General features: G+C 37.2%; 3 protein-coding genes across 5 annotated transcripts in view; all 3 read right to left on the reverse strand.

Moving 5' to 3' along the window:
* LOC134842165 (uncharacterized) overlaps nt 1-27541 on the reverse strand; it is a 423659-nt gene that overhangs the window by 293968 nt on the left and 102150 nt on the right. The window lies entirely within an intron of this gene.
* Nucleotides 1-27541, reverse strand: part of LOC134842166 (uncharacterized) — a 409681-nt gene that overhangs the window by 279984 nt on the left and 102156 nt on the right. The gene's annotated exons all lie outside the window — the stretch shown is intronic.
* LOC134842244 (cGMP-specific 3',5'-cyclic phosphodiesterase-like) overlaps nt 16415-27541 on the reverse strand; it is a 50245-nt gene continuing 39118 nt past the window's right edge. For all 3 annotated transcript variants that reach the window (XM_063858506.1, XM_063858504.1, XM_063858505.1), the window contains 7 exons: nt 25011-25316; nt 24214-24912; nt 22824-23041; nt 22292-22622; nt 21416-21490; nt 20946-21029; nt 16415-17131 (listed from right to left, as the gene is read on the reverse strand). In XM_063858506.1, the coding sequence (XP_063714576.1) occupies nt 16985-17131; nt 20946-21029; nt 21416-21490; nt 22292-22622; nt 22824-23041; nt 24214-24912; nt 25011-25316 (1860 nt within the window). In that variant the 3' untranslated portion in view covers nt 16415-16984. The remainder of the gene's footprint in view (nt 17132-20945; nt 21030-21415; nt 21491-22291; nt 22623-22823; nt 23042-24213; nt 24913-25010; nt 25317-27541) is intronic.

A 27541-nucleotide genomic window follows, 5' to 3' on the forward strand; every position in this document is an offset into this window, starting at 1 on the left:
ATAGAGGGATAGATGTAATATATGTTAAGCATAACTTGTTTCAACAAAGTCGATGGTCGCGTACGATTGATTTGAACACTTCACACATCATTCTGTTCAAATCGCCTCGCGACGTTCAGCAACTAGATCTATTAGGAAGACAATTGAATGTATCAAAATTTTTGAGAAACTGTTACGAATTAGCTACCAGAGACTCTTTTGGACATCTTCTAATCGACTTGGACCCCCGTACATCAGATTGTTTGAGATATTGTTCAAATATCACACCACCTGGGCCAACAGTTTTTTATTTACCCTTATCTGAAGCAGAAACTACTCCAATCACAAATGAAAAAGAAAAACTTATCTATTCTGCGGCATATGGTACAACTGAAACCTGACCAGCTAAGAAGATTAATTAGAAAAACTTCAAATCGTGAGATCATAACACTTGTTTGTGAATGTTTGCTCAATGTAGTCAATGGAAACGTACCCGTTAAAATCGCAAACATCGAACGATTCGAGACAGCATACAAATACTTATTAACTCCAAAAACCAGTGTTGTCAAAAAACGTGCGATTATTTTGAGTAAAGAAGGCTTCCATTTAGTTCGACAAATACTTTATTTTTGTTACAAGTACCTCACAACTTAATGATGACTGCTGAAGAATTCATTCTAATTCCGAAACATTTATATGTTAAAGAGCAGCCACATGCTGCACGTGTTCTTCATGATAATAATATTAAACATAAAAATGCTCAACTGTCCTATCTTAACCGGCTTAGACCCCAATTACCTCCACAAACTAGTAAGACTACTGCAACGAAGGAAACATTTACGGATAATGTTGAGCCCCAACAAGAACAGCTTAAACTGTTAACGGACGATGAAGAAGTACCGGTCGAACGTGTTAAAGACGAAAAACTAGAAGAGAAACACAATAGACAGACCGAAAGCATTTAAGGACAGTTACAAGTTTTAGAAGACAAAAAATTTGTTAGAGCAAAAACCGTACTTGAAATTATAGAAAATTCAGAAAGAGTAACCATAAACCATGACAATGAGGTGATATATGTAGATAAAGTACCAACAGGACTTAAAGCTACAATATTTTTATACGACATACAACAACCAACGAAAAAACTACACAATCCGGCGTTCATTAACATTTTAACTGCTCTCAACTTGAATGAAAACCTGGTAATAAATCGAAATGCCAAACACGCGGTTCAGTCAGCGTCTTTTAACGCTCAAGAGAAACGAGAACCCGGACCCTCAAGAACCCGCTCAACATCGCCCACTTGGCAGGAAAAAAGTAGTGCAAACCTTAAGAGAAGTAAAAAACACAAACGAAAAAGTCTCAGCGGTAATAGAAAAACCCAAAACCAAAAACGTGAAAAAGAGTCAGAAGAAGGCTCTGACTCATACGGAACGCCCCATAACGATTCAGATTCTCCAACGTCAGAAAAGACGAAGGCGCAAACAAAACAATGGGAAAATTACCAAGATTGAAGAAAAATTGTTGAAAACTAAATACAGTGACAAAGGTCCCGCGTTATTTGGTAGTGTGAACAACTTGATAAAAGCAAGCAATTTGTCGCGAAAGAAAGTTAAACATTTCCTTCATACTGAACCTGCTTACACAAAATATCGAACTGTGATCCGAAAAACGCCGCGACTCAAGGTCATAGTTTACGATATCGACGAAATCTGGTCATTAGATCTGGTCTTTGTTGATAAACTTGCCCAGTACAACCATGATGTTAAGTATCTGCTTGTTGCAGTTGACTGCATGTCCCGCTATCTCAGAGTGCAACCCTTGAAATCAAAGTATGCTACTACAACAGCAGAAGCGTTCAAACTAATGATAACGACAAAACAACCGGAAAAAGTATGGGTGGACAAGGGCACAGAGTTTAAAGGGTCCTTCGAAGCATTATGTAAAAAGAAAGGCATAAACACATATAGCACAGAGAGCGAGAAAAAGTCCGCATTCGCTGAGAGAAATATCCGTTCCTTGAAAAATCTTATTTATAAGTACTTGGAGGATAAATAGACTTACTCATACATTGACAAATTGCAAGATTTTGTCAATGCAATTAATTCGAGAACAAATCGTGTCACAAATCTTGCACCAAATATAGTAACTAAAAAAGATGTTCCTCGCCTGATTTCATTAAGAGCAGAACAGTCTTTGAAGTTAGTTCGACGTCCAAAGCTTTATGTTGGTGATTATGTTAGACTTGCCAAAGTAGACATACGTTTTCGCAAGGGTTACAAACAATCGTTCACCGATGAAGTGTTTGAAGTTTTTGACATACCAACACGAAATCCCCCAACATACAATTTGATTGATTCTAACAGAGAACCGATTGAGGGAAAATTTTACGAGTCTGAACTGATTCGCGTTCTGGAGAAGGACAATCATGACTGAGGGCACTTCCGACAGTCTTTTCACCCATAATGTTCCCCCTTCCTTCACAATTACCCTAGTTTCATCTGCATCAATGAACGTTTTTAAGGATAACACTCTGGCCAACTTCAAAAATCTCCTGAGTGAAGAAATAAATTTGCAAGGTGAATGGAGAGTAGCAGTTACAGAAATTACCTTCCCTACTCAGATAAACAACGTAACTGACAACAACATTGTGTACTACAAAAAAGATCGGGTTATAGCAAGCATGAAAGTTGAGAAAGACAAGATCTCCAGACCTTACCTTGGAGAAACAGCAAAATTAACAAAAGGAGAATATACGAGCATTGATCAAATACTGGACGAGATTCGTCGAAAGACAGAATTAGAGAAATTGGATTACGTAATAGATCCAATAACCAAACATCTTTCCTTATGGCTGCATTATTGGGAAGGTATAACTTTTTCAAGCCCGCAAATTCCTAGTCTACTTGGATTCAAAGGCGTCAGAGATGGAACTGGTTATCATATAGGTTACAAACAAGGAAGCACGAAACATAGCACATTCTCTACCCAAGATCTTATTGCTGACTATCCCGTTGATGTATGCGCTGGTACTCAGCTTATGTTTATTTATCTGGACATAATTCATTATCAAATAGTCGGAGACACAAAAGCACCCCTTTTACGAGTCATTGATACAAATCGTCGAGTGAAAAACGGTTACGCATGTACAATTGAACCGAATCATCGTAAAGTGTTTAGTAATTTGGATTTTAAAAAACTTTTGGTCAATAATATTTCCAATATTTCTGTGAACTTGCGCACAGAAACTGGAGGACTTGTTCCTTTCGCTGGAGGGGGAAAAGTTGTTCTGACTTTGAAATTTCAAAAGTTTAGCAATTGATCAAAATGGATTCATATTACCACAACCAAGCAAACCTACCACATTTCTCGGGGCATTATAGACAACGAGGCAGTGGCTTCGGTGCATTAGCCTTGGGAATAGGAAGAGTCGCACTTCCACTGGCTCGAAAATTTGTGATACCCGCGGCTAAAAAAATCGGAAAAGAACTACTTCTTCAGGCAGCTCCAGAACTGATAGAAGTTGCAACAAAAAGAAAAAGTCCTAAGCAGGCACTCAAAAGCACCGTTAGAAAAACAATCAAAAAGCAAGTAGGAGGAGGAAGTAGATCTCGGAAAAGTCATCCGAAAAGAACGACGGCGTTTAAACGAAAAACGAGACGCGTCATTCCCAGAAAACGAACTGCACAGAGAAGTCGCTCCGATTTCTTTACAAGGGTTAAAAATGATTTCTAATTTAATCCCGAGTGAAGCAACTCACAGCTCCTTGGACTTATTTGAGAAACCGCCTTTGCTTGTCACTTTTGAAAATGCATTCACCCAAAAAATTGGACCTTCCTACTCCCCTGATGGTCCTATGCTAGAGTTTGAAGTACTCGGCGACAGAAATAATTTCATCGATCTTCAACGTACTCGTTTGGAAATAGTTGCACGAATTGTTCGAAGCAATGGAAACGTGCTTCGAACACATGCTACAGAGGCGGCAAACAGAGATACGCCGTATTTTGTTAACAATCCTTTATCTTCATTATTTTCTGAGTGTACACTGTCTCTGAATGGTGAAAAAATATCAACTACCAATGCTAATTTTGCCCATAAAAGCTTTATTGAGACCGAGTTTTCATACGGTAATGATGCCAAGAAAACATGGTTGGCTTGTCAAGGTTATTATTATGAAGAAAATCCATCAGCCATTGACGGTGCTGGAAGGAGAGCTGATGATGTTACGGAGGGTAAAGGTCTCGTTGCGGCCTCGAGCGAGCTGAAGCTATTTGGTAAAATTGCTTGCGATTTTTTGTCGTGTGACAAGCATCTACTTAGCGGTGTGACAATAAGATTGTCTCTTAGACGTTCTCCTAATGATTTTGTTGTCATATCTGAAGATGCAGCTAAACACTACAAGGTCCAAATAATCGAAGCTAACCTCTATGTCAGAAAGATGACTGTGACTGACTATGTTCTCTCATCAATAGAAAAAACTTTGTTGAAGAACCCGGCAATTTACAATTACATCGAAGTAGTACCAAAAACGTTTCTCGCAACTGCAGGAGTACAAAGCTGGCGACAAGAGGATGTTTTTGCAAAAGAACCTGTTCGAAGAATGATAGTAGCAATGAGCATAAACGAAGCATATTTGGGTACTAATAGAACAAACCCTTTTCATTACCAGAAATTTGGGTTGAATGAGATCATTGTTTACAGAAACGGTCTACCCATTGCCGGAACTCCCATCTCAACATCAGACAATAAAAGAATTTATTACAATACGCTTGAGGCTCTTGATTTTGTTTTAAACACTAGTCATGGAATCAGTCTCGCTAATTATGATAATCATTATATTATGGCTTTTGATCTCACGTCTACTCAGGAGGCTTCACACGATTTTATTCATCCTGAATTGACCAATTGCACTATTTCGCTCGAACTCAAGTTTGACGCAGGTCTCGCTAATAACGTCGAGTTATTGTTTATGGGAGAGCGTGCATCAACAGTTTATGTGCGTTCAGATAGAAAAATTACCAAAAACACTCTTATGACCTAAGATAGACATGGATAATCTTCAACTAGTAGAAATTATTAACCGTTGTAAACATTTGAAACATCGCTTTAGAGGTGTTTTTCCGGCAGATTTGCCATGCTCTTCAGTACTGAAAAACGATAATACGTTCATGATTATGAATGCCTCACCATCGGATCAACCTGGAACCCACTGGTTGCTTTTTGCTCAAGCTGGAGGACAGATATTCTTCGCAGATCCTCTAGGTAAACGATTATGTGATTATCCCCTCGTGTACAAGAATATGCGACGAACAATTCACGAGGGAAATCAGCTACTGTTGAAAAAACCAATACAATCAGCTGATTCAGTGTTATGCGGACTTTATTGTATTTATGTTGCTCATGTTATAATTACAAACAAATTTCCAATAGGTTTCAAACTTAATGATCATGATTTGATAAGATTTGCCAAACATATGTTATTCTAAATTAATTTATTGATGTTTTTGTAAAATTTATAAATTCGTTTTTTTTTTTTTCAATTCATTCTTATTAACAACAAAGTTTTTTTCTGCAAGTTTATGTGAACCGCGAAAAGTTTCATATCAAGTCCTTCGAATTATTAAGGCATGGCCGTTTGGTTTAAGGGGCAATAGCTAACCCGGCGTTGCTCGTCGCTACGCTCCTCGGGAACGCCTCCCGCTTGTGTAGTAACAATTTTTTTTTTTTTTTTTTTTTTTTTGGTATACAAGAGCGAAAGAAAACCAATATTTAAAACTTGAATTTCTTCTCCATGATAAATTTCACAAACAAAGTGTTTGAATCAATTTCCATACAACCATACCCACTTAAAATTATGTCAATTATTTTAGAAAACTCAGCAGCGTTTTCACCATTCAAAATATTAGTAAAGCGTTCAATTGTTACGTTAGTAATCAGGTCAGTTTGAGTTTGAACAGATTTAGTCTGCGAGCCGAAGCAAACTTGAGGCAATCGTCTGCGAACTGGAACACCACTAACATCTAAGTTGTTGATAGAGTTATAATTCACAGCTATTTTCAGTTTTTCCATCAGAGGGCCAGACAATTCATAGTTGGAGCAACCCAAAATTAAATATTTGAATGTAGAGAGAAGACAAGGAACAACGAAGGCTTTTGAAGTCATCTTGTTAAGTAAATCGGTAGACTCTTTCGTAAATTCGACCAGCACATGATAATGTTTTTCGTTGTCAATCGAATGGTTGCAAAAATCTAATTTATTCGAATGGGAGGATACTGCAAAATTTGCTTTTGAAGCGAAGCCTGAAAAGTTGGGTTCATGATTCAGGATGAAAAATTTGTAATTTTTACGGAATTGTTTGAAATAATCAGGGGATTGCTCATACATTGCTTCAACCATTGCTTTGAAGTTTCAATCGAATAACGAGTTGATAATGTTACACAACCCGACAGTTATCATCGTTTTCACTTTCGCATTCCTTTTCAGAGCATGAAGATTTTTTAGATTTGTTTCGCTTTTTTCTAAGTTTTTCAGTCACGTCGCAGTTTTTTGCTTTCGTCAACCTTTTAATTTTTGTGTAATTGTCCGCCAAGGACTCGAATTCACCAGTTGACAAAGTTATTCCTTGTCGATACTTAAAAGTTCCCTCTTCGTCTTTTTTGTACAATTTGATAGTTATGTAAGTACCGGTCTGTGCGAATGTTTTTGCACCGACTCTAACTAAACGTTTATCATTCGAAGATATATCCCTAAAATCATCGAAATAGTCTACATCCGTGTCAAGAGAAGCGTACATTATAAATGAATAACAACCAACTGGTTTTTAGTGTGGAACGTTGAAGAATGACTGATCACAGTATACGAGACAGATCATGCGCTCCCAAAGTAAAAATTTAGGTGATAAAGTTTACGAGCGCCCTAAGCCATATTGATAAGACTTAATCACCAAGGATATAATTTCTTTAACGATAAACCTCTTTTTATATGGGTATTTAGTTACTTTTTCCCCCGGCTATACTCTAAAAATCTTCTAGTGTTATTTATTGTGACGGTTATTTTAATGACTGTTATGAATCATGGTAATGAATTTCTAACAGCATAACAATGAATGTCTGGCAAACTATCATGAAAACTTGATTTTGAGTGCTTTCGCCCGTAGCCACTATAATAAAGCTGTCACATAAATCTAAAAAATCGGGTTTTCACATTCATTCCTAACATGACCTCAGGCGTCATGCTTAAAAGAATGAATAAAATTTGATAGCCTCGCCTAAAAAGTTATTAGCTTTGACCTAATTGAACTATGCCACCCCTTTCCTGATCTCATTTTCATTAATAAACTTTTCATACTTTTCATTCTCTCAATTTCATTTCGGTAGTTCAGTCATTTCATTTTAACAAAACTTTAAACCTCTTCAAGTCATGACTAGTCCTTTACAAATAATCTCAGTGTCTGATCGAGAAAGAACCATTATCTACCAAACATACACGAGAGAGTCGATTGCAGTCATCCATCAACAGAAAGAGAGAGTCTCTCCGTCTACAGCAAGTCCGTTCAATGACTTGGCTCCCCGAAAAAACGACGAGAATCAAAACGAGGAATGGACTACAAAAAGTCATATCATGCTACCAAACTACCTCCTTGATCACATCGATCTACTTAGACAGAATCGAAAACGAATGTACGAGAGTTGCACTATTCACGAGAGCTATCCGGCATTAGAAAAGACGGAGATAAACGACACAACCTCGCTCGAGCAGTCTCCAAGAAAAATTCTCTTCGCGTATGACTGCGAGTCAATGCCGTTGTATGAAAATCAGGAGGGATGTATTCGTGACTATGCAGAGCGCGAAGCGTACTGGGATATTCCGACAGCAATGTCTCCCGAGTCGTTTGTTAGGGGACCAGTTTCAACTCCAGAACAATCAACTTCCTATTCGGATGCTCGGGTTTCATCTAGTGCGGAGACAATTGATCTAGTCACCCCAGATCTCATTCAAGGCACTCCTCCAAATGCAGCTTGCTATGCGCCAAAAAAGAGAAAACTACAGTTTCGAGGTTTCTAATAACTTAAACAAAAAACTTTCCTTCTTTTGTTTCAAATATTATTCCAAGGTTTTATATTTTCATTTTTGTTTGATTTGACTTCTAAGCTGTTTTAACATTACTGTGTGTATATTTTTTGTCTCAGTTTTTATTTTGCTTAATAGATCAATTAAAGTTTGCCCCGTAAAGTTTTCAGCAAAATCTTAGAGAAAAACTAGAAAAAAATCAGAAATCGAGAATAATTTTACGCTAAAATTGTTGTTTGAGAAAGAATGAGAGAGAGAGAGAGAGAGAGAGAGAGAGATAAATACACTTGCTCACTAGTGAACCCCATTTGGAATATCCTTTTCGGGATATTGCTTTCTTTTCAAAAGAAAGATAAATATGGAAGGGTCCAACATTTTCTTGTTGGTAGTCCAACCATATTTATTTGGCTTTTTTATCAAACACTCTCTGTCCTCTCTCTCTCATCATACTTTGTGCCCGGTGGGGTTAGCCAGGTCTTACGCAAAGTAACAGAGAGTGTTTTAAGCCATAAATCTGCATTATATTACATTCATATACATGTTTTGGGTGAAAAACGGACAATTTTTTGGTAAAAATGTGAAAAAAAAAAAAAATTATGTTTTTTTTTCGAAAAATGAACATGACCCTTAACCCTGCTCAGAAATTCATGGCAAATTGATTGAGGGTAGTTTCAATGGATTTGGAGAGAAAAAAAATTTTTTCCCAATTTTTTTTTTCAATATTTTCACAAAAATCAGATTTTCTCAAAAAATCACAACTTTTCAGGCGTCTACTCTCATTGATTGGGCTATAATTGTTTTTTTTTTTGAATTTCTACGCTTGTCCTAATTACGTATCAGATAGCTCCTAAAAATTTCAAACCACATTCACTTGAATTTAAAACGAACGAATAATTCAAGCTAAAAATGAAGGAAAAAAGAAGTTAAAAAATTATGTTTTTTAAATTTCGAACTTGACCAGTAGAACTGTGCTCGAGGTCCCACAAAACTTACTGGTTTTTTTGTTGATAGATTTAAAAGACACTTTTTTAAACATTACTTTTCCTTTTTTCACAACATAAAAAGTTTGAGGTTTTCCTTTATTTTGAAAAAAAAAAATTTCACTTGAAATTACAGAACGGGAGGCGTTCCCGAGGAGCGTAGCGACGAGCAACGCCGGGTTAGCTATTGCCCCTTAAACCAAACGGCCATGCCTTAATATTTCGAAGGACATGATATGAAATGTTTCACGGGACACCGAATGACATGAAGGAAACTTTGATTCCGATATCTTTTACACATTCAAATGACAATCTATGCTTATCATGTATCGGTAACTATCAAGGTGTCAAATTTGCAAAATTTTCATTTTTTAAGTTTACTATTTTTTCAACTTAATTAGTTAGTTGAGGGCTTTACTTTCTGAATACTTTTATCTCATAAATCTACTTTTTATTATACCTATTTACGCAAACCAAGAAGTGGGCTTGAAATCATTAGGAAATTACTGTTTCACGGTTAAAATTAGTCAGAAAAAGTTTTAGGCTCTATCTGAATCATTCTAAGCATTAAATTTTGTAATTTAGTGCTGAAATGTTAATTGAAAGTCTAAACCAGTCGCCTAAAAAAAGCCAAAATTTTATCGCTAACCCTTAAAATTAACAGCAAAAGTTTGAGGCTGTAAATGAATCAGTTTTTAGTATACAAAACCCCTCCACTTGAGCAGAGTGATGAGACATATAGAGCTTAAAGCTAGAATAAACCCTGTTTTTGGAAAGGAAAAGACTTATTGCCAAGACGGCGAAGTATAACTCTCGTTAATGGCTTCTACTTGCCCTTACCCGCAAAGTTTTTTGGTGCTAGTCACTTCTCGCTTTTGCTTTTCCATAACCAGTTCTACTTGAAATTCTCCTAAATTTTCTTGAAATTTTCCTGAATTACTTCAGTAACTTCAACAAACAATGCCGAACTCTACTTCTATCGCGACACCTGTTCCTTGCCAGCAGTGCGGAAAAATACTGAGCTCTAAAAGGAACTTGAGAAGACATGAGCAAAAAGTTCACAAGATCCTTCCTCCCCCTCCTCCTCAAACTGTTTGCGATGAGTGTCTAGAGTCATTCGAGAGTTTGTCGGAAGCCCGAGAACACGTCGAGCTGGTACATGACATGACTTCGAATAGTCATTGTATCTATTGCCATACAATATTTCTCACCGCGGAAAGCTATGGACAACACTTGCTGAAGAAGCACGCATTGCCTGTTTGGGACGGCATTGAGACGACGTCTTCCGCTGCCCCAACGGAAAGCGCGTTCAGAGGCAAATTGCGTCGATACGATCTCAAAGTTGGTGAAAAAGAAATGGATTTGCTTCAAGTCATGATGCAAAACAAGGAGGAAATAGATGCTCTTATACTGGAAAGGGTCAAAGAGGGTCCGAACAAGGTGCAATTCCATGTGGAAGTGGGAATGATCAAAATTCCCACTGTGCAAGACGGGGACAGTGGAAACTTCGAAAGGACCATGCTGTTTCTGAACACTAAGACATTGACAGTGTACTTCGAGGGAATAGCTGGGGTTCAATTCTTGGAACTGATTGAACATATGGTCAACCAAGTCAATTCGTTCTCTTCTCATGGTAGCGGATGGATTATTGACAGAATTGAAAAATTGCAAATCAGTTTCGCGGCCTTCTCACCAATAAGAGCAGGATCCTACCTCGAGCTACCTGATGCACTCAGCGCAGCATCTACTCTGCTCACAAATATCAACACTAAAGATGATGACCGTTGCTTTCTCTACTCCTTTGTTGCCGCATATCACAATGTGAATGAGCCGGCCCTCTACCCCACATCTAGACGGTGGCTGGAGAAAAACAAAGTCTCAACCTACAATCTCGACAAAGAAGGAATTGTGAAAATCAATGGGGAATACGAAATGCCAATGGGTCTGATGGATATGGACAGATTTGAAAAGTTGAACAATTGTCAAATCAACGTCTTCCGGTAAGCAAATTCTAATTTCCTTCTAAAAATTTTAAAATTCCTTCAATAATGTTCTTCACCTATTCAAACACCCTTTTTATTTCATTTCAAACCTAGGTATAAAAATTATTTTTCTGTTCAGGTACAACGATGGCGAACTGTTGCCCATAAGAGTATCGAGCAGATTCACTACTAGCCTGATTGTGGACTTGTTGCTGCTGACAGATGGATCAAAATATCACTATGTGTTGATAAGTGATCTCCAGAAACTGGTCGAGTACGTGCGGCACAAAGTGCACCGATTTCAATCTGAGATTTGTCGCAAATGTTTCCACACATGCGCTTCATTCGAAACTTTGAGAAGACATCAAGAACTGTGCTACCAAGACGAAGATGTCGTCATAACAATGCCCAAGCCGGGAAAAGATGACCACAAGTTCAAAAACTTAACAGCTCGTTGGTACGTACCCAGAGTAATCTACTTTGATTTGGAGTCACTGCTCTTACCAGTATACGGACCGCAACCTGATCCGCGAAAATCTAGCACGCAAACAATTGAAATCCATCAACCGTGCGGCTACGCGTTAGCAGTAATCGAATTTGGGAAAAAAGACCTGTTAAAGTTTGAGCTTAAAAGAGGACCGAATGTGATGGAAGAGCTAATTAGCTCCCTTGAATCGTTAGCGAGACAAATTTACGTAGAAAAAAGGAAATATTACACTTTCACTGGTATAACAGACCAGGAACGGGAAGATGCTACAATTTGTTGGATATGCGAGAATGATTTTTCCGACAATGATCAAGTGGTACTTGATCATTGCCATTACACCAACAAGTTTCTGGGTTGGGCACACAATGAGTGTAACGTTAATAGAAAAACAACAAATTACATTCCAGTGGTAGCTCATAATTTGTCAAATTATGATTTACACTTTATAATCAAAGCGCTGGCAAAAAGCGATTCGGAAAACACTTTTTCCGTAATACCCGCATCTGAAGAAAAATATATATCCTTGACAATCTCAGTCTACATAAAAACGTACACGGACAAAAACGGAAAAATCAAAAAACTCTACGAAAATCTGAGATTCATCGATTCGTATAGGTTCATGCTGGCATCGTTGGCAAAACTTGTCGATAATTTGCCCAACGAAAAGTTTTTTCTGCTGGAGAACTATTTTGAAAAACTCGGCCACTCACGTGAAAAAGTTAGTCTGTTGAAACAGAAAGGGCATTACCCCTACTCATACTTCAACTCATTCGAAAAATTCCGAGAAACTCGCCTTCCCCCACGAGCAATGTGGAAAAATAGTCTAACAGGAGGGGATGTGAGTGTTTCAAGAAGCGAGTACAATCATGCCCTTAAAGTTTTCACCGAACTGAAGTGTGGCTCACTTGGTGATTACCACGACTTGTACTTGACTACAGATGTGCTATTGCTTGCTTCCGTTTTCGAAGCTTTTCGTGAAGTTTGCTATCAAACATACGGGCTGGATTGCGCCTGTTACTTCACGGCAAGTAACCTTTCCGGGGACGCCTTTCTAAAAGTTTGTAAGCCCGAACTGAAACTCTTAACGGACCGTGAACATCTAGACCTTGTGCAGCGAATGATACGAGGAGGCATGTCGTCGATTTACGCGCGCCGATTTTACAAAGCAAACAATAAATACCTCGACGATTTTTCGCCCTCAGAACCATCAAGCTACATCCTCAATATTGATGCAAACAATTTGTACGGGGGGATAATGAAACACTGCCCTTTGCCCTTAAACGATTTTTCAATAGTTGAAAAAAGTCTGGCAGACATACTGCTCACCAGCGAAACATCAGAATGGGGTTATATAGTTGAAGTCAATTTAACCATACCCGAAGAGCTTCACGACTTCTTTGCTGATTACCCCCTTGCCCCCTCTCGTGAAGTAGTGGACATCGGTGCAATGAGCAACGAGCAAGTCGACATGTTGGGAAAATTGGGAATCACCACACTGCCAAAAGTGCCAAAGCTTCTACAGACCTTGCATCCTAAAGAAGGTTATGTTTTGCACTACCTTACCCTAAAATTGTACCATGAGCTAGGAATGAAAATAACTCACCTCGGAAAAGTTCTTCAGTTCCGCCAAAGTCACTGGATGGCACCCTTTGTCGACCTCAACACCCGCCTACGAAAAGCCGCGGTAAATAAATTCCAGGAGAACTTCTACAAGCTAATTGTTAATTCAGCTTTCGGTAAGACAATGGAGTCTAAGTTAGGAAGAAAGAAGCTGGAGATTGTAAGGAATGAGAGAGAACTTTTACAAAAAACAGCTCTGAGCACAATGAAAAGCTTTCAAATCATTGACGATCAATTAGCCACAATTAGCTTTTCAGTAACAAAAATATTGTGGGATAAACCTATGATAGTTGGTGCGACCATCCTAGACCTCGCCAAGCGTTTCATGTTTCAGTTTCCCTATCAAAAAATGAAACCAAATCTAAACTTGGAACTCCTTTACTCCGACACGGATAGTTTTATTTACGCCATAAAAACTGATGACGTTTACCGAGACTTGGAGAAAATAAAAGCTGATTTCGACTTTTCAAATTACGATAAGGACCATTTCTTGTTCGAGGATACCAACAAGAAAGTTGTGCTGAAGTTCAAAGACGAGACTGGTGGGAAGCCGATCAGAGAATTCATCGCCCTAAAACCGAAACTATATTCGGTCGTCCTTAATGGTAAATAAAATTTAAGCCACCCTTCCACCCCCCATTCCTACCTTTTACAGAACAAAAATACCACCACCAACCTACCTACACCCCTTAATTTGTTGCATTAAACTATGGGCATTTAGCTGATTTAGGCAACATTATACAATGTTGCCTAAACGTTGATTTATCTGACAACATATTCCCTCTTGTTTCCTCTTTTTTAATCATAATTTAGAGTCTTCTGCTCTTTTTTGGTAAAATGAATCAAATTTTGTTCGGTATAAATTGAGTTGCTGAAGTGAAATGAAGCTATCCCCAACGTTGTAGAAAAGAATAATAATTTTGCTATTGTTTAGAAGGCACTCAAAAATTGAGTGCCAAAGGAATTAAACGGAGTGCACAGAGAGAACTGGTCCACCAAACCTTCAGGGACACATTATTCACTGGAAAAACAATGAGAGTATACAACTATAATATAGTTTCGAAAGGTCACACCAATATGACAGTGAAACAAAACAAACTTGCATTATCACCATTCGACTCAAAACGTTTTCTACTTTTCGACGGAATTTCGACAGTGCCCTTTGGCCATAAAGCCGCTGAAGAAAATGCTTTTCTAGAAGACATTTACATGGACACCGAGTGGGCCAACTCATACAATGAAACTGATAACAGTTCTCCCGATTTTACACTCCCGGATTGGGGATTTTTACAGCGGCCCTACTCAGAAGCAGAGCTGCAAGAAGAAGAAGAAGCTTCTAGTAGCCGAGTCCGTGAACGTCCCCCTATAAAACACCCATTTATTTTATCTGAAGCTTCAGAAGAACGACCATCTAAAAAACACCGCAAAGAAAACCAAAACAATAAACATTAAAGTCTGAAACATATATTTTCAGATGATTTTTACTCTTCGTCCTTTTTATACTTCGACTTGTATATGTTTTGGTTTTTACCAATTTACAACTAATAAAATACTCGTATTGAGCTCAATCACTGTTTTAACATAAATAGCTTCAGGCAAATAAACTAGTAGACACAAACCAAGTGTTAATTCAAACAAATGTGTGAAATCCTTAGGCTTGTTTTGAATAATAAACTTTAATAGCATGACAAATCTTTGACGAAAAGAAAGAAAGCCAGGAAATGATATCCACATGAAACTAGGACGAAAAAAGAAAAGTTCAGGAATTAGGACGATTAATTTTAATTATCGCGGGAAAAGGGACCGCTTTCAAAGGAATTAGAAGGAATTATTGTATCGCGTCCCGGTTGTTGAGCTCAGCTTAACAAGATCCTAAGGAGGGGGTCTTTTACTTTAGGGGTGGGAACTTGCGATCATTTACAAAATCCTAGGATAGGGGTCCTCCAAAAAATTAAGGACCCCTTTCCTAGGATTTTGCTTTACGTGAGGACCCCCCCCTTAGGAAGGACCCCCCCCTTAGGATCCGGGACACGATACAATACTACTGTCCCCCTTGTACTATTTTGAGATATCCATTTTTGGTAACAGACCCTAAAAATTTTCCAAAGGCGCCAACATATACTAATTTTAACGGGGGAGAGCGTGCCAAAAAAACGCAGTTTTTTGGTCAAAAATTTCCAAAAAGTGCATAAAAACACCCTATTTGGCATATTTTTTTTCGAAATTTTTCAAACTCAACTTTCCAATTTCAAAGAAAAAAATAGATGCCCTTTAAGCTCTTTGAATTTCTAGAACAATTTATGATTGTTGCTGTTTTGATCAATAGGTAAAGTTTTTATTTCGCTGGAAATCTAATAATTAAATTCCTCTTTCGAAACTAGAAATTTTTCTCTTTTTTTTTTGCATTTCCACGTTCGTATTTGGAGATTGTTATTTACTTAACTTTCAGCAAATGAATTTAAAATTAACTCAAAAAAGTGCATATACAAATAAGTGCATTCATAGAATGCATTAATATGTATAAATGCACATTTGTAGTTATTAGATCATTTTAAGACTTTTTCCTAAAAAAAAAAAACAAAAAAATCACCAAGACCTGTATAAAAGTCTTCGATACGTTCATTACTCTTCATCAAAACTTTTGTTTGCAATTTGTGTATGAAAAAATGCATATGATATCCGTTCGTGTAAAAAACACTCACTCTTATGTAAAAACAATAACTACAGTTTTTCAACACTAACTGCGCACGGAATTTCTGTGCAACCTGCACAAACAAAAATACTCTTTTTTCAATTTAGTGTTCTTCTCTTCCCAGCGCCTCGAAACGCCTGGTATACTTGGCACCAATATATACAGATTTGAGTGCCATGTTGAGCAATTTTTTTTAATCAAAACCATCAAAAAGCGCCTCAAGGAATAAGGAAAATCCTTGGAAAAAAAAGATTGACTGAGCTGCATCTGTTTTTGAACACAACCAACAGAAAGAACTCGAATTTCACAAAAAAATACATCACGTCATGTTGAGGCTCTTTCAAGACACTTGAAACTTTGATCATGAAACTAACCCAACTAGAGCAAAATTGGTTAATAGGTATTTTTTTTATTCCGCTGGGAATTTATAATCCACTGCGAACCTAAAAGTCATTCGAATTTCTAATTGGAAAAGGAAATACGCCTAGTTTTTAGCAAATTAATTTGAATTTAATTAAAAAGGAAACCAACCGCAAAAAAAAACAAATCTGACCGTGAACAACTTTTTTGTAAGACTATTTTGTCCATTGACACTCAAAAAACGTTTTCGGGAATCTGTAAAATTCAATTTGTAATCTTGATAAATCACTACAAAACTACATTAAATGTTGAATTCTATGTTTATTTTAATGAAAAATTAATTTGACCACAAATAAACAGTTACACGTCAAATTCAAGAAAAGGAGCATGATTAATTGTAATTATAACTCTAGCTGAGAAGACACCACTGGAAACTCATGCAAATAGTGGCTAAATAAGGAGATTGAGTGTTTTAGTACAAAGGCAACCGAGCTATAACGTTTTAATTTCCGCGTGAAGTGATGATTATGGTATCCAAATATAAAGAATTCCCGATCAAACCATATCTAAGGTTGGATAAGCGGTCATCCAATTCTAATTTGATAGCATCTGATTTTAGCACATTTCTTCTCCTCGCTGTGGCCAGTTCGTCGGAGCAATTTGCTTCCATCTTAATCTCTATTTTATTCAAGTCACCTAGAAGAATTTCCGTCGTTCTCCCTGTTTCGGGCCTCAATGCATTTCTATGTACTTCAGTATCTGCGCATCACACCTCGATATCCACTGTGTGTGCTTGTGGTTCTGGTCTCAAAAACTAGCAGCTACTGTTCTTCTCATCTGCGGCATCTGTTTCCGAGGTCGCCTGTGCCTCTGCTTCCTCTGCTAGATCTGACCAATGTCTTCGGTTATTTTCTAGTCCCTCAAGTAACGGCTTCAAACTAGGAAACAGTAGCGCCAGATTCTAAACAAAACAAATAATTAAATCAAAACAAGTTCATTATTCACAAAAGACAATTCAAAATCAAACGCAAGTGATCAGAGATCATAGACAGAACTAACTTTCAACACCTAATACTCAACTCACAAAGCAAAGCTTGGCACAGCTAACAGATGAATTGTACAAAAATTAGACGAATTTACCTTTGACAAGGTTATTTCGAGAATCCTTTGTGATTGACTCTTCTCTCATAAAATTAACCATTTGGAGAAAATTGGATCAATATATTATTTTTTTTTGTCCACTGGGATTTTTAATACTTTCGAAATCAAAATTAATTTAGTGTTTTTTCTATTTCCACTTTGTAATTGGAGAGCGAAACTTGCATTCCTTTTAGCAAATGAATCTGTATTGAACTTCAAAAAAAACCAAGCCAACAGATAATTGGACAAGTGTAATACAAGAAAGCAAACAATTCGAAAATTACTTAAATTAAATAAAAAAGCTCACCTTAAAAATATTTGAATTTCAAGAATTGTTAAAACTTAGCACCTTTTTCCAATATTAGTAATGCAAAATTACATTTTTTAGAATGCAGTCCCGTTTTTCTTGACCTTTACCTTTTTGCTTTTCTACAGCGGAATTTGCCTTCCTTTTAATAAGAACACCACAAAACTTAAAAAAGCAAAAAATAACAGCATACATTTACTATAAAAAATATTCTAGCTGTGATCAGTTTTTAAGCAGTTCTGGTTGCTAAAAAATTTACAATTTTGCCATGTTTTGGATTAATTTATGCGCACTTTGATGAACTTATATATGTTGCTGAAAGTTAAGCGTGAATTATTTTTGCGAGGCGAACTAATGAGGCTAGTGACGTAGTGGATGTAAATTGGCAGGTGACCTCAAACGGTAAGGTGACGTAGAATGACCAGGTAGCCGCCAGAAAATGAGACGAAAGCATTTATTTCGAAGAAAATGTCGAAAGCCAGTTAACATAGTTTAAATAGCAGTAAATAGCTTAAATTGTTAAATTAGAAAACAAAAACATAAAAAATTTTTCTCTTGTTTCGGAAATGAATTTCGGACCCGGAGAATAGTAGGCTCACGTCATCGTATTTGCGCCACGGTCGGATGTAAAATGACCAGACTATCTACCAACAAAACAGCTACAGTTGCTAGTAAATTTCCAATGCTATGTAGCAGAAGGCGGCCATAAATATAAGTAAAACTACTTGGAGGCGCCCATAATCAAACCTCCTACCTCGAGACTAAGAGTCTCACCTCCTAGCAACTGCGCCATGCTTGCTCGGATTTCTATTATCAGAAGACACCGATAAAGCACTTTCAGATGCTTTTAATATGTCAATGCTTGAAAATCTACCAAAGGGCTACCAAATGAGCGCTTTCAATTGCGAGTTGGGTTTAAAAAAAGAAAATGATTCGCAAAAGAAACACTACGCTTGCTAGCTCGTCTGAGTGAAAAAAAACCAACAACGGAGCCGGAAATTTGGGTACACGCCCATCGAGCCAAAAATTTTAAGCTTTAAAGAATTATCAAATGCGAAAATTCAAATCCCGCCAGTTCGTGATAGTCCAGAAGCTGAAGCAACGCAGATTTGAAACTAAAAAAAAACATCATAAAAGTATTAAGGCTTTTCGAGGAATTGAGCATGTCAGCGCGAAATTTACAAACTGTACGTAAAACACTTGCCATCTATAAAATGATGAGAAAAAACAACGCTCAAAACTTTTGAGCACATCAAGAATATCATCAGTAGCTATATTTTAAGGCCGGCGCAAAATGTACACCTAGTTTACCTTCTTCTTGGCAAAAAAAAATCAATTCAACTTACAAGAAATCAAAAATCGGAAAAAAAACTTTTTCACTTCTTTCAGTGACATTTTTGACGAAGTCAACCCAATTTAAGAAAACTGAATCAATAAATAAATTTTTACACAGAGGCGAAACTTGGTTTCGCAGACACTAGCGAGAGCACGACAAAAAGCAGCTCAAGTGCAATAAGAAAAAACAGAAATAAGCCTCGAATTAGCAAAAATTCGGCTACGTCCAGGATTCGATCTGCGAACTAATGCAATCAAGAGATTTTGAGTCTCAAGCACCTACCACTCAGACAAGCACGCTTAACCACCGACAAACACTAGACACGAACAAAGCAGCTACATATGCTAATAAATTGCCAATTCTATTCAGCAAAAGTGGCACCAAATACAAATAGACACAATTTTGCAAGTAATAATTTGGAATATCACAAACTGAAGGCATCCACACTAACTTTGCATGTAACAAATCGCAAAGCATACAGCCCATTATTTATGGCGAAAAATTGCGGATAAATTGAATTGGAAAATTTCTTAAATCGAGTTTTTATTACTGTTATGTTGTTTGAAATAGCTTTGTTCGGTTCATTTGATCAATTAAAAAGCACCAAATCTGTTAATTTAATATTATTCGAATGTCAAAGAACATGCTATCAAAAAGCTATAAAGATGCCCCAAAAATTGGCACCAATACTTGCGACTTAGCTCAGAAAAAAAGAAGGTTCTTAATAATACACTAAGCTGACGCTAGTGTACTTACGCTGGGAAATCTCAAAATTAAATTTCAACTTTGAGACAAGAATTAGATCAAGTTTTTAACACTTTCACTGTATTAAATTGAAGTTCGCCTTCCTTTTATCAAGATAAAGTAACTGAACTTAAAAAACAATTATTATAGCCAACAGACAGTTGGAAAAGAGTCAATGAACGCAATTGAACAAAAAAGTACCGATTTGTTTTTTGAAAAAATCTCAACTTTCGAAAAAAAATTAGATGCCCCTAAAGCTTTTTGAATTTCTAGAACAATTTATGATTGGCACTTTTCCGCTTTTGAAACTAGAAGTCGATCCGCTTTTGAAACTAGAGTCGATCACGATTTTCGTGACCTTCACTGTGGAACAGCAAAAGTGTAAAGGTCACGAAAAACGTGATCGACTCTTGCTGTTCCATGTGTAGTTTGTCTTCCTTCTAACAAAGAAAATTAATGAACTTAAGAAAACAAAAGTCAAGCCGCGAAAAAAATAAATTAGAGCGTGAACAACTATTAACCGGAAGCTAGAATAAGAAAAAAGGAATGATAAAATTTGACCAATGTGAGATTTTTTGGGAGTAAGTCAAGTGCCCGGTAGCAATACCTCCATCCCGATCGCTAGGGTAATCATGAAATATGATCTTTTAACTTCAAGTAGAGCTTGGAAAATAAGTTTGATCAATCCATAAAACGTTCCACATACATTCCATGTATGCTGCATGCCTGTTAAACAAAATCTAAATTAAATGTACTAATAATTTAGATTTTGATTGAGATTCTCTGCATGAAGCTGATTTACAAGTCTGCACAATGCCTCCGGCAAAATTAATAAATAGAAAATAAAAAACTTAGTTGCATCCCGCATGGATTTACTGCGAATAAAAATGAGACACGTTCTGTCAACTCTGCATAAATGAATTCAGTAATCAACATGTGATTCAAGTATACACTGGGGCGACAGCAAAATCAGACAGAAGAATTAGACTCAAAAGATTACTGCTATGAAGTCGCTCATACGTCACACCATCAAACAACGTTTATACCAACGCATAAACCATTGATGTTTTAAATGCGATTTGAATTGATTTGTAATATGAGTGATCGACCATCTTCATTCGTCTGATCTCAAATGAAAGACAGGTCGGTAGGGTTTGGTTGCGGTGGGATGAGGGAGGGGTGGGTGGGATATTTAGGCTGTTTGATAGTAGAACAACTGCAAATGGTGTGTTTGCTTTGTAAGTGTACCTTGTAAACTGGTCCACAGATTTTGTCAATGAAGTTGAGCTGCAGTTGAGGTATCTCGCTCTGCTTCGACCTGTCGAACATCGGCTGAAATGGAACACGAACAAATTTAAACAGGGTAACAACTCTCTCATAAAAAAGAACATGGAAGGAAATACTATTCCCTCATGCAACTTAACTAGTCTTAAACGTAACAGTACATGCTCAGAATATAAGAAAAACAATTATGCATTGAAGATAAAAGAACCCAAATAACTGACTACTTTCACCACCCTATTTCTGGTCATCAGGCTCAAAAACAACATTTGACTACAAAGCTTGAATTCCAATTTTACGCCTTTACCAAATTAAGCTTTCCGATAAAAGAAAAGTGAAATGACTACAAAAGTATTTTTAGCCAAGCAAAAACACTGGAACGATAAGTAATAATAATAATACGCTAGAAGATGGAGTGTAAACAAGTGTGGTCTTACATTGAGCTCTTTGTTGTACTTCTGCCTCTCGATGTCTCCCTGCTCGAAGAACTCCTCCGCTATCATGTTTGCGATCTGAACAAACCAAATCAGTAAAATAAAACTATTAGAACCGGTTATTGAGTAAGTTAAACAAAACATTCCGGCCAAATGATGCTAGAACAGAAACTCAAAATTAAACAAGGATAGCCGGTTACTGAGTGTTGCGACCATACTCATAAAAACCAACAAAAATGTAGGTTTTTCTTTTTTCTCAAATTGAAGTCGTTTTTCGTACGCGGTGTGATGCAAAATTACATTAATGTGTAGAAAGTCAGTGAATTAGGCATAATCGACATCATTTGTCCAAAAAGTGAATAACAAACAAAAAAAACAGGAAAAAAAATTGCCTGAGTAGCGCTAAATTATACTCAATTTTTTCCTAGGAAGCGCTAAATAGGTTTCCTTTTTAGTAAACAAGGTTTCATAATCTAAGATAACGAATGTTTTCGCTCGAAATTCGACTGAAACCGGTTTTTCTCGACACTGGGAAAGGTTTGTGAAAACTTGTTAGTGTCACTCGAATCACGGCTGAAAGGGCTTTACTATGATATTTCACTCGACTTATTTTGATGAGTATTTGTGGTACCTGATTTTGCGTGAAAAACAAAAAAACTAAAACAATTCCGAATCCTAAGTTCCCATTTTCAATGATCGAAACAAAAATAATATAAAAACGATAATTTTTTTGAATATCTGTGTCTGTCTACATTTTCTTTTTTAAAGCAAATTGTGACTAAATAAGGTTAAGAAATGCGAAAAAAAGTAATAATAGCTAAAATGACGTTAAAAATAATAATTGTTTAAATTATTCTGCAAACCGAAGTCGATTTTTACCTGGAACTCCACATGCCAAGGTCTGGTGATGGCTCCCAAGTCACTTGCCGTCATAAGCATGGAGCAAAGCAGCGCGTGATGTGCAGAATCACTGATGTCGAAAGATCCATCCTCAACAAGTTGGAAGAAGGCGTCTCTTTTCTGGAAGTAGAGTGCCAGATCTGTGGATATGATTGCATGCTTGACGCTGGAGACGACCGCTTGCTGTTCCTCTGATCTGAGATTGGCGAGGATGTCGCAACTACTCTCGAGCAGTATGGCCTGGAAGCGGTCGAAGTGGTGGTGCTCCAGGGTGGAGGTAGAGTACAACTGAGCCAATGGCGATTCAGTCCTGAATTAGGAAGCATAAATAGCTATTACCCAGGCTCAACCAGCAAAAGTTAAAAAATTTTAATGACCCAACTATATTTGTTTTTTACATAACTTTTTTTGAATGTCGGAACATGAAAATTCGTTAGCTGAAGAGATAGTTTCAAAGGAAATTCACGGGTTAAGTTTAGACTTTGCTGAGCACATGATTCCAATGTCTTACAATTTCTGGAATGAGTTGTTTGTTCCCCTGTGGTCTAAGTCATGTGAGATGGTGGCAAGGAGGAGTGCCGCCTTCTGCAGAGGGGAGAAGTGGGGGCAGAGGTTTCCTGTGGTGAGGCAAGCGAACATCAGCTGACACACAGAGAAAGCGTGGCGCCAGTTGTGATACGTCACTTGTCTGTAGTTCTTCTTCGTCGTAACCAGCCACTTCACCATAGTCTATACAAACAGCAAAATAAGAATTAACAGCCAATTGTAAACGGCAAAAATTGAATTCTTTCTTCAAATAATTTAAACAAACTTCAAAAGCGCGCGCTTCGTTAGTTTAATTTCTAAGCCTGAAATAAGCAAACAGCCGGCTCTAACTTTAACAAAACAATAACATCACCAAAAAGATCGTCAAGTTTCAATAAACCCACAAAATTGACTTTTTCGGATCAAATAACCTAACTGAAGAAAAATTTAGACTTTTAAATATACTTTAAGTACTTTTAAATATACTTTAAAACTAGTCAGTCAGCCATCACCCCAAAAACTAACAGGAAACTTGTGCACAAAAAAAATAAGAAACAATTTTCAAACGATGCAAGACGAGCCAGTTTTTTTGCAAGAAGTACAGACAATTCAGACCGCGCTCAAAAGAAAACGAAAAATTACTAATTTATTTTCCGGAGAGGTGCGCGAGTTGAGCTAATAAAATCATCTTAGCCAAGAGAATGGGAAGAGTCAATTCAAGGAAGCATGGAAAAAGAACTGATCTTTGTTGCTAAAAGTTCTATTTTTTCTTTTAGTGCAATTTTTTTGGTAGTTGCAGTGGTGTGGTAGCAATTGAGACATAGGGTCCTATATTTGAAAGATCGGGCTCTTCTACCGCTACCCCTCGACAGATATGAAGCTCAATTGTACCGTCCCACCATCCGCGATTTTCTATATTCTTAGTTTTTCTTTACATGCTCCAATTATCATGAACATTCGCAAGTTGGCTAATTAACCAATTACAAACACATTTTTCTTTCGTATAAAATTTGTAAAAACAATGACAACACGGTTGAGCCAAAAGCGGAAGTTTCAGGTTATACCCAAAAGCCGAAACTTATTATAGTTCTTTATGTTCTCATAGTACTTTATCCGGTCATGGTCTATTCATGCATCTGCCCTTGCTTCGTAATCTTCATCCGGGCAGCAAAGTCCGATCAGATAATTGAAGCTATATTTACACAGACACCTTTCGCATTCCCTTCCACTCTTATCTCATTCGATCACATTTGGCACAAGGTCGCATTCAAAGCAGACATGAAACAAGGCGATACTATGAATGCGAAATGTCTTTAATTCTCAAAGCAAAAGAAGGACGATGACGAAGGACAGGGTGTTATCAATGTTTTAATTACCTTTTCGTCTGTTTTTAGCACCCTGATTAGGTCCAATTCCCTGAACATAGCAAGCGCATACGACAAAGTATCTACTTCAGACAACTTCAGTTCATCTAATTTGAAGTTGTAGATATGGCGAACAAGTGTCTTTTTCCTCCACTCCCCACCTCCACTCAAAGCACAGTCCGAACACACCCAATTGGTATCCCCATCCTCTTCCTCGTCACACACCTCAGCGACAGAATGCCTCAGTTTACGGGGATGAGGAGGGGCTGAGATCTTCCTAGACTTTACTAATGCCTTTTCTTCCTGTGACTCCGTTATCGGAATGGGCTGCGACGTTTTCTTCTTGGAATTGTTAACTCCAGAAGAGATGGTTTTGAGGGATTGTTTGTTTGATTGAGGTTGAGACTTTGCCGTGATTTCACTCAGCGACTGGGCTCTGTCTCTATCCTGTGAGTTGTCGTCTAGTTCAACCTGAGAGGAGGCGGGAGAGGAATCCTGTCTTGGCACGAAAGCGAAACTACTCCTGTTCGTACTCGTTGCGGACTGACTCGGATTGCTTCTAAAATCGAAGGAGTTGTTTTCGACATCGCCAACTCGGTTTGTGAGGTTCATTCGTGACCTGGAACTGCCCGAGGATGCTGCCGAGTGGTATGCATGGGAAAGCACTGACTTGACCTCTGCATCACTCGCTTTTGTGTAGTAGCTCAACATCTAAAACCACTTAACATTACATTTAAGTCAGTCTAAACATTATTGCTGCAAAACAAAGCTTGTTTTTAAACGTTTTTGTTTCCATTTAAAATGCATACCTCCATAGACACTTTCTGTTTGTTGGACAACTCCACGCTGTCCTCGTAGGTGCGTGTATTCGAAATTCCCAAACCACAGAAGATCACAAACGCTTCCACAAAGTGTTCGTCTGTTTTTGTGAACCCACCCTCTGGTTTGTTCACCAGCTGCACACACCCTATCAACTCCCCCTTGCTGTTGCGGATACCGGAGCACAGCACTGAAGAGGGGCGAGAAGCACTTGATGATGAGTCATCGCCATTCTCAGAAGAGGTCCAGTAGGGTTCCACTGATGGGTCTTCCATGGGAGAGGACAAATTGACCATCTGGAAAAGCAGCCCATACAAGGTACCCTTACAATCATCAGGATGGGGCGAGAAATGTTTTTTCATGTTTTTTGTTCATATTGTTTGAACTTTAAAAAATGTGTACAGATATGTTTCTTTTTTCACTCCAATTTATCATATTTTTGAAAAGTCAATTATTATACTTTTTCATGTGTGGGTGGGGAGTAGTCTGATAGTATAGATATTCATCAGATAACTTGGATTTTTGTATCTCAAGCTTGTTTTCAATTCACGTGGTAGCATATTTTCCCTGTTCCTTGCCTGCTATGAAATGGAAATAATAAGGGAAGCTTCGCCATTCTATTTTCCGGCTGATGTAAGAATAACTAAAACATCAACCAATAGGAAATATGGGTAGACATAGTGACGCCTCGTTTCCTTCATTGCTTCCTACCCCTTTCGTATTTGATTTCTATTGAAGGTAGAGTGATACTACGCCGCATTTGCAATCAAGGAGCATTTTTAAAACCATTTTCACTAAAACTCTGATAATAATAGTTATTATAATAAACTTTTTTCCAGTACAGGTTCACATTGATCGATCTAAGTTATCTAAATGATCACTTAAAAGAACCCAGTCAGGGAGATCGTCAGTATATAAATGAACAATCTAAGCGCAAAAATTAACATTATTATAAAAATTAGTCCAAGAAATTTTGATGAGAATGTCCAAATTTTGATGAGAACTGACCAAAATCTGCCCGTATAAATCGATGATTACCCCAATCTTAACGTATTGCATCACCCTGTTTATCACTATCATCGACCAATAAACTGGAGAGCTTCGAAAAACGTATCCTGGAGTCGATAACAGCTGATCGTGTATCAAGCTACAAAGAATTAACGTACAATGAATTAACGACAAAGACAAAAATTTAACCTCTAACAAGGTTCTTTCAACTACTGAATCTGCTGTATCTATTAAAACTATATAATGAACTTCTTGGACAGATTGACTTTCAATTCATAGCAATAAATGGAAATGAAAGATCGCGAGCAACAAATTTTCTTCTCCCAAAAATGAGAACTGAAAAAAGGAGAACAGCTTTTACGATTAGACTAGCCGACTACGTCAAATGCTTGAATCCGAAACGATTAAAAGAAAGATTGCTGAAAGATTTCTGGCAATTCTTTACAAGTTCCAACGAAAACTGTATATGCAGTTGGCGAATTGCCTGCGACTGTCAAAATTGCAGAAACACTTGTAGAGGTGTTTTAAGACAATTAGGGAAGAAGTTCTATCAGCAGAAATCCTAAAAATCCATAATAATAATAACAACAAAACGAAGGCATTATAGAAAACCGATATTGAGAAAAGATAAGAATAATAACTTTATTAACGGATTTTTTCCTATTAAAACAGTCTCTAGAAACTTATGGAGAAAGTTGCTAATTTCATTCTGTATCATTTTGTAAATCAATTCACCAAAAGTCGAAAAAAGATTTATGAGTCAGCTGTAGAATTTTCGACTTCTTGTAACAATACGCATTCACCGGATGATTATTATTCACCGGATGATTATTTTTCTAAGGGTCACATTCATATTCACCGGGAATAATTTAACATAGAAGTTTTAAGAGTTCGCATAAATGAAGGTCTTATTCGCTATATATTTTTCATTTTCCCCCGCAACGATTATACTGATTCAGATTTTTCTTGAAGGCTACGCCTCCTGTTAATCTGTTGACATTGAGATTGATCTTGTTAAAGTTTGATTTGGAAGTCGGCATTATTTTGAATAACAGGTTTAGAGGCTGGTAAAATTGGTTTGTTGCTGTTCATTTAGAATCTTGAGTAGCTGATAAATGATTCCAATTAATTTATTTAGCTTCGATTTAACAACTTCACTGTTAACGCTGAAATCTATTCTTTTATCGAGATACACGCCCAGATATTTGAAAACAGAGTTTTAATCAATGTCTTCATCGTTCATTTCAATTGATTAGTTGATGTTTTCATTCCGTTTTGTGAAGCTAACTGATTTAGTTTTATCTAACTTGAAAGTGAAATAGCTTTCGTCCAACCATTCCTTTGCTTCAATTTCATGGTTTTCAATCAGTATTGATTTTTCAGACTGAGATTAAATGGCTGCGTCATCGGCATAGAGACAGGCGCCTGTGTTTTCAGTCATTTTTGGTATTCATTTATAAGCAATCAAAAGTAGTGGTCCTATAAATGCGTTCTGCGGGATTACGCATTTTAT

Source organism: Symsagittifera roscoffensis, chromosome 3 (assembly GCF_963678635.1).
Source record: "Symsagittifera roscoffensis chromosome 3, txSymRosc1.1, whole genome shotgun sequence".
In the NCBI taxonomy this organism is placed as follows: domain Eukaryota; kingdom Metazoa; phylum Xenacoelomorpha; order Acoela; family Convolutidae; genus Symsagittifera; species Symsagittifera roscoffensis.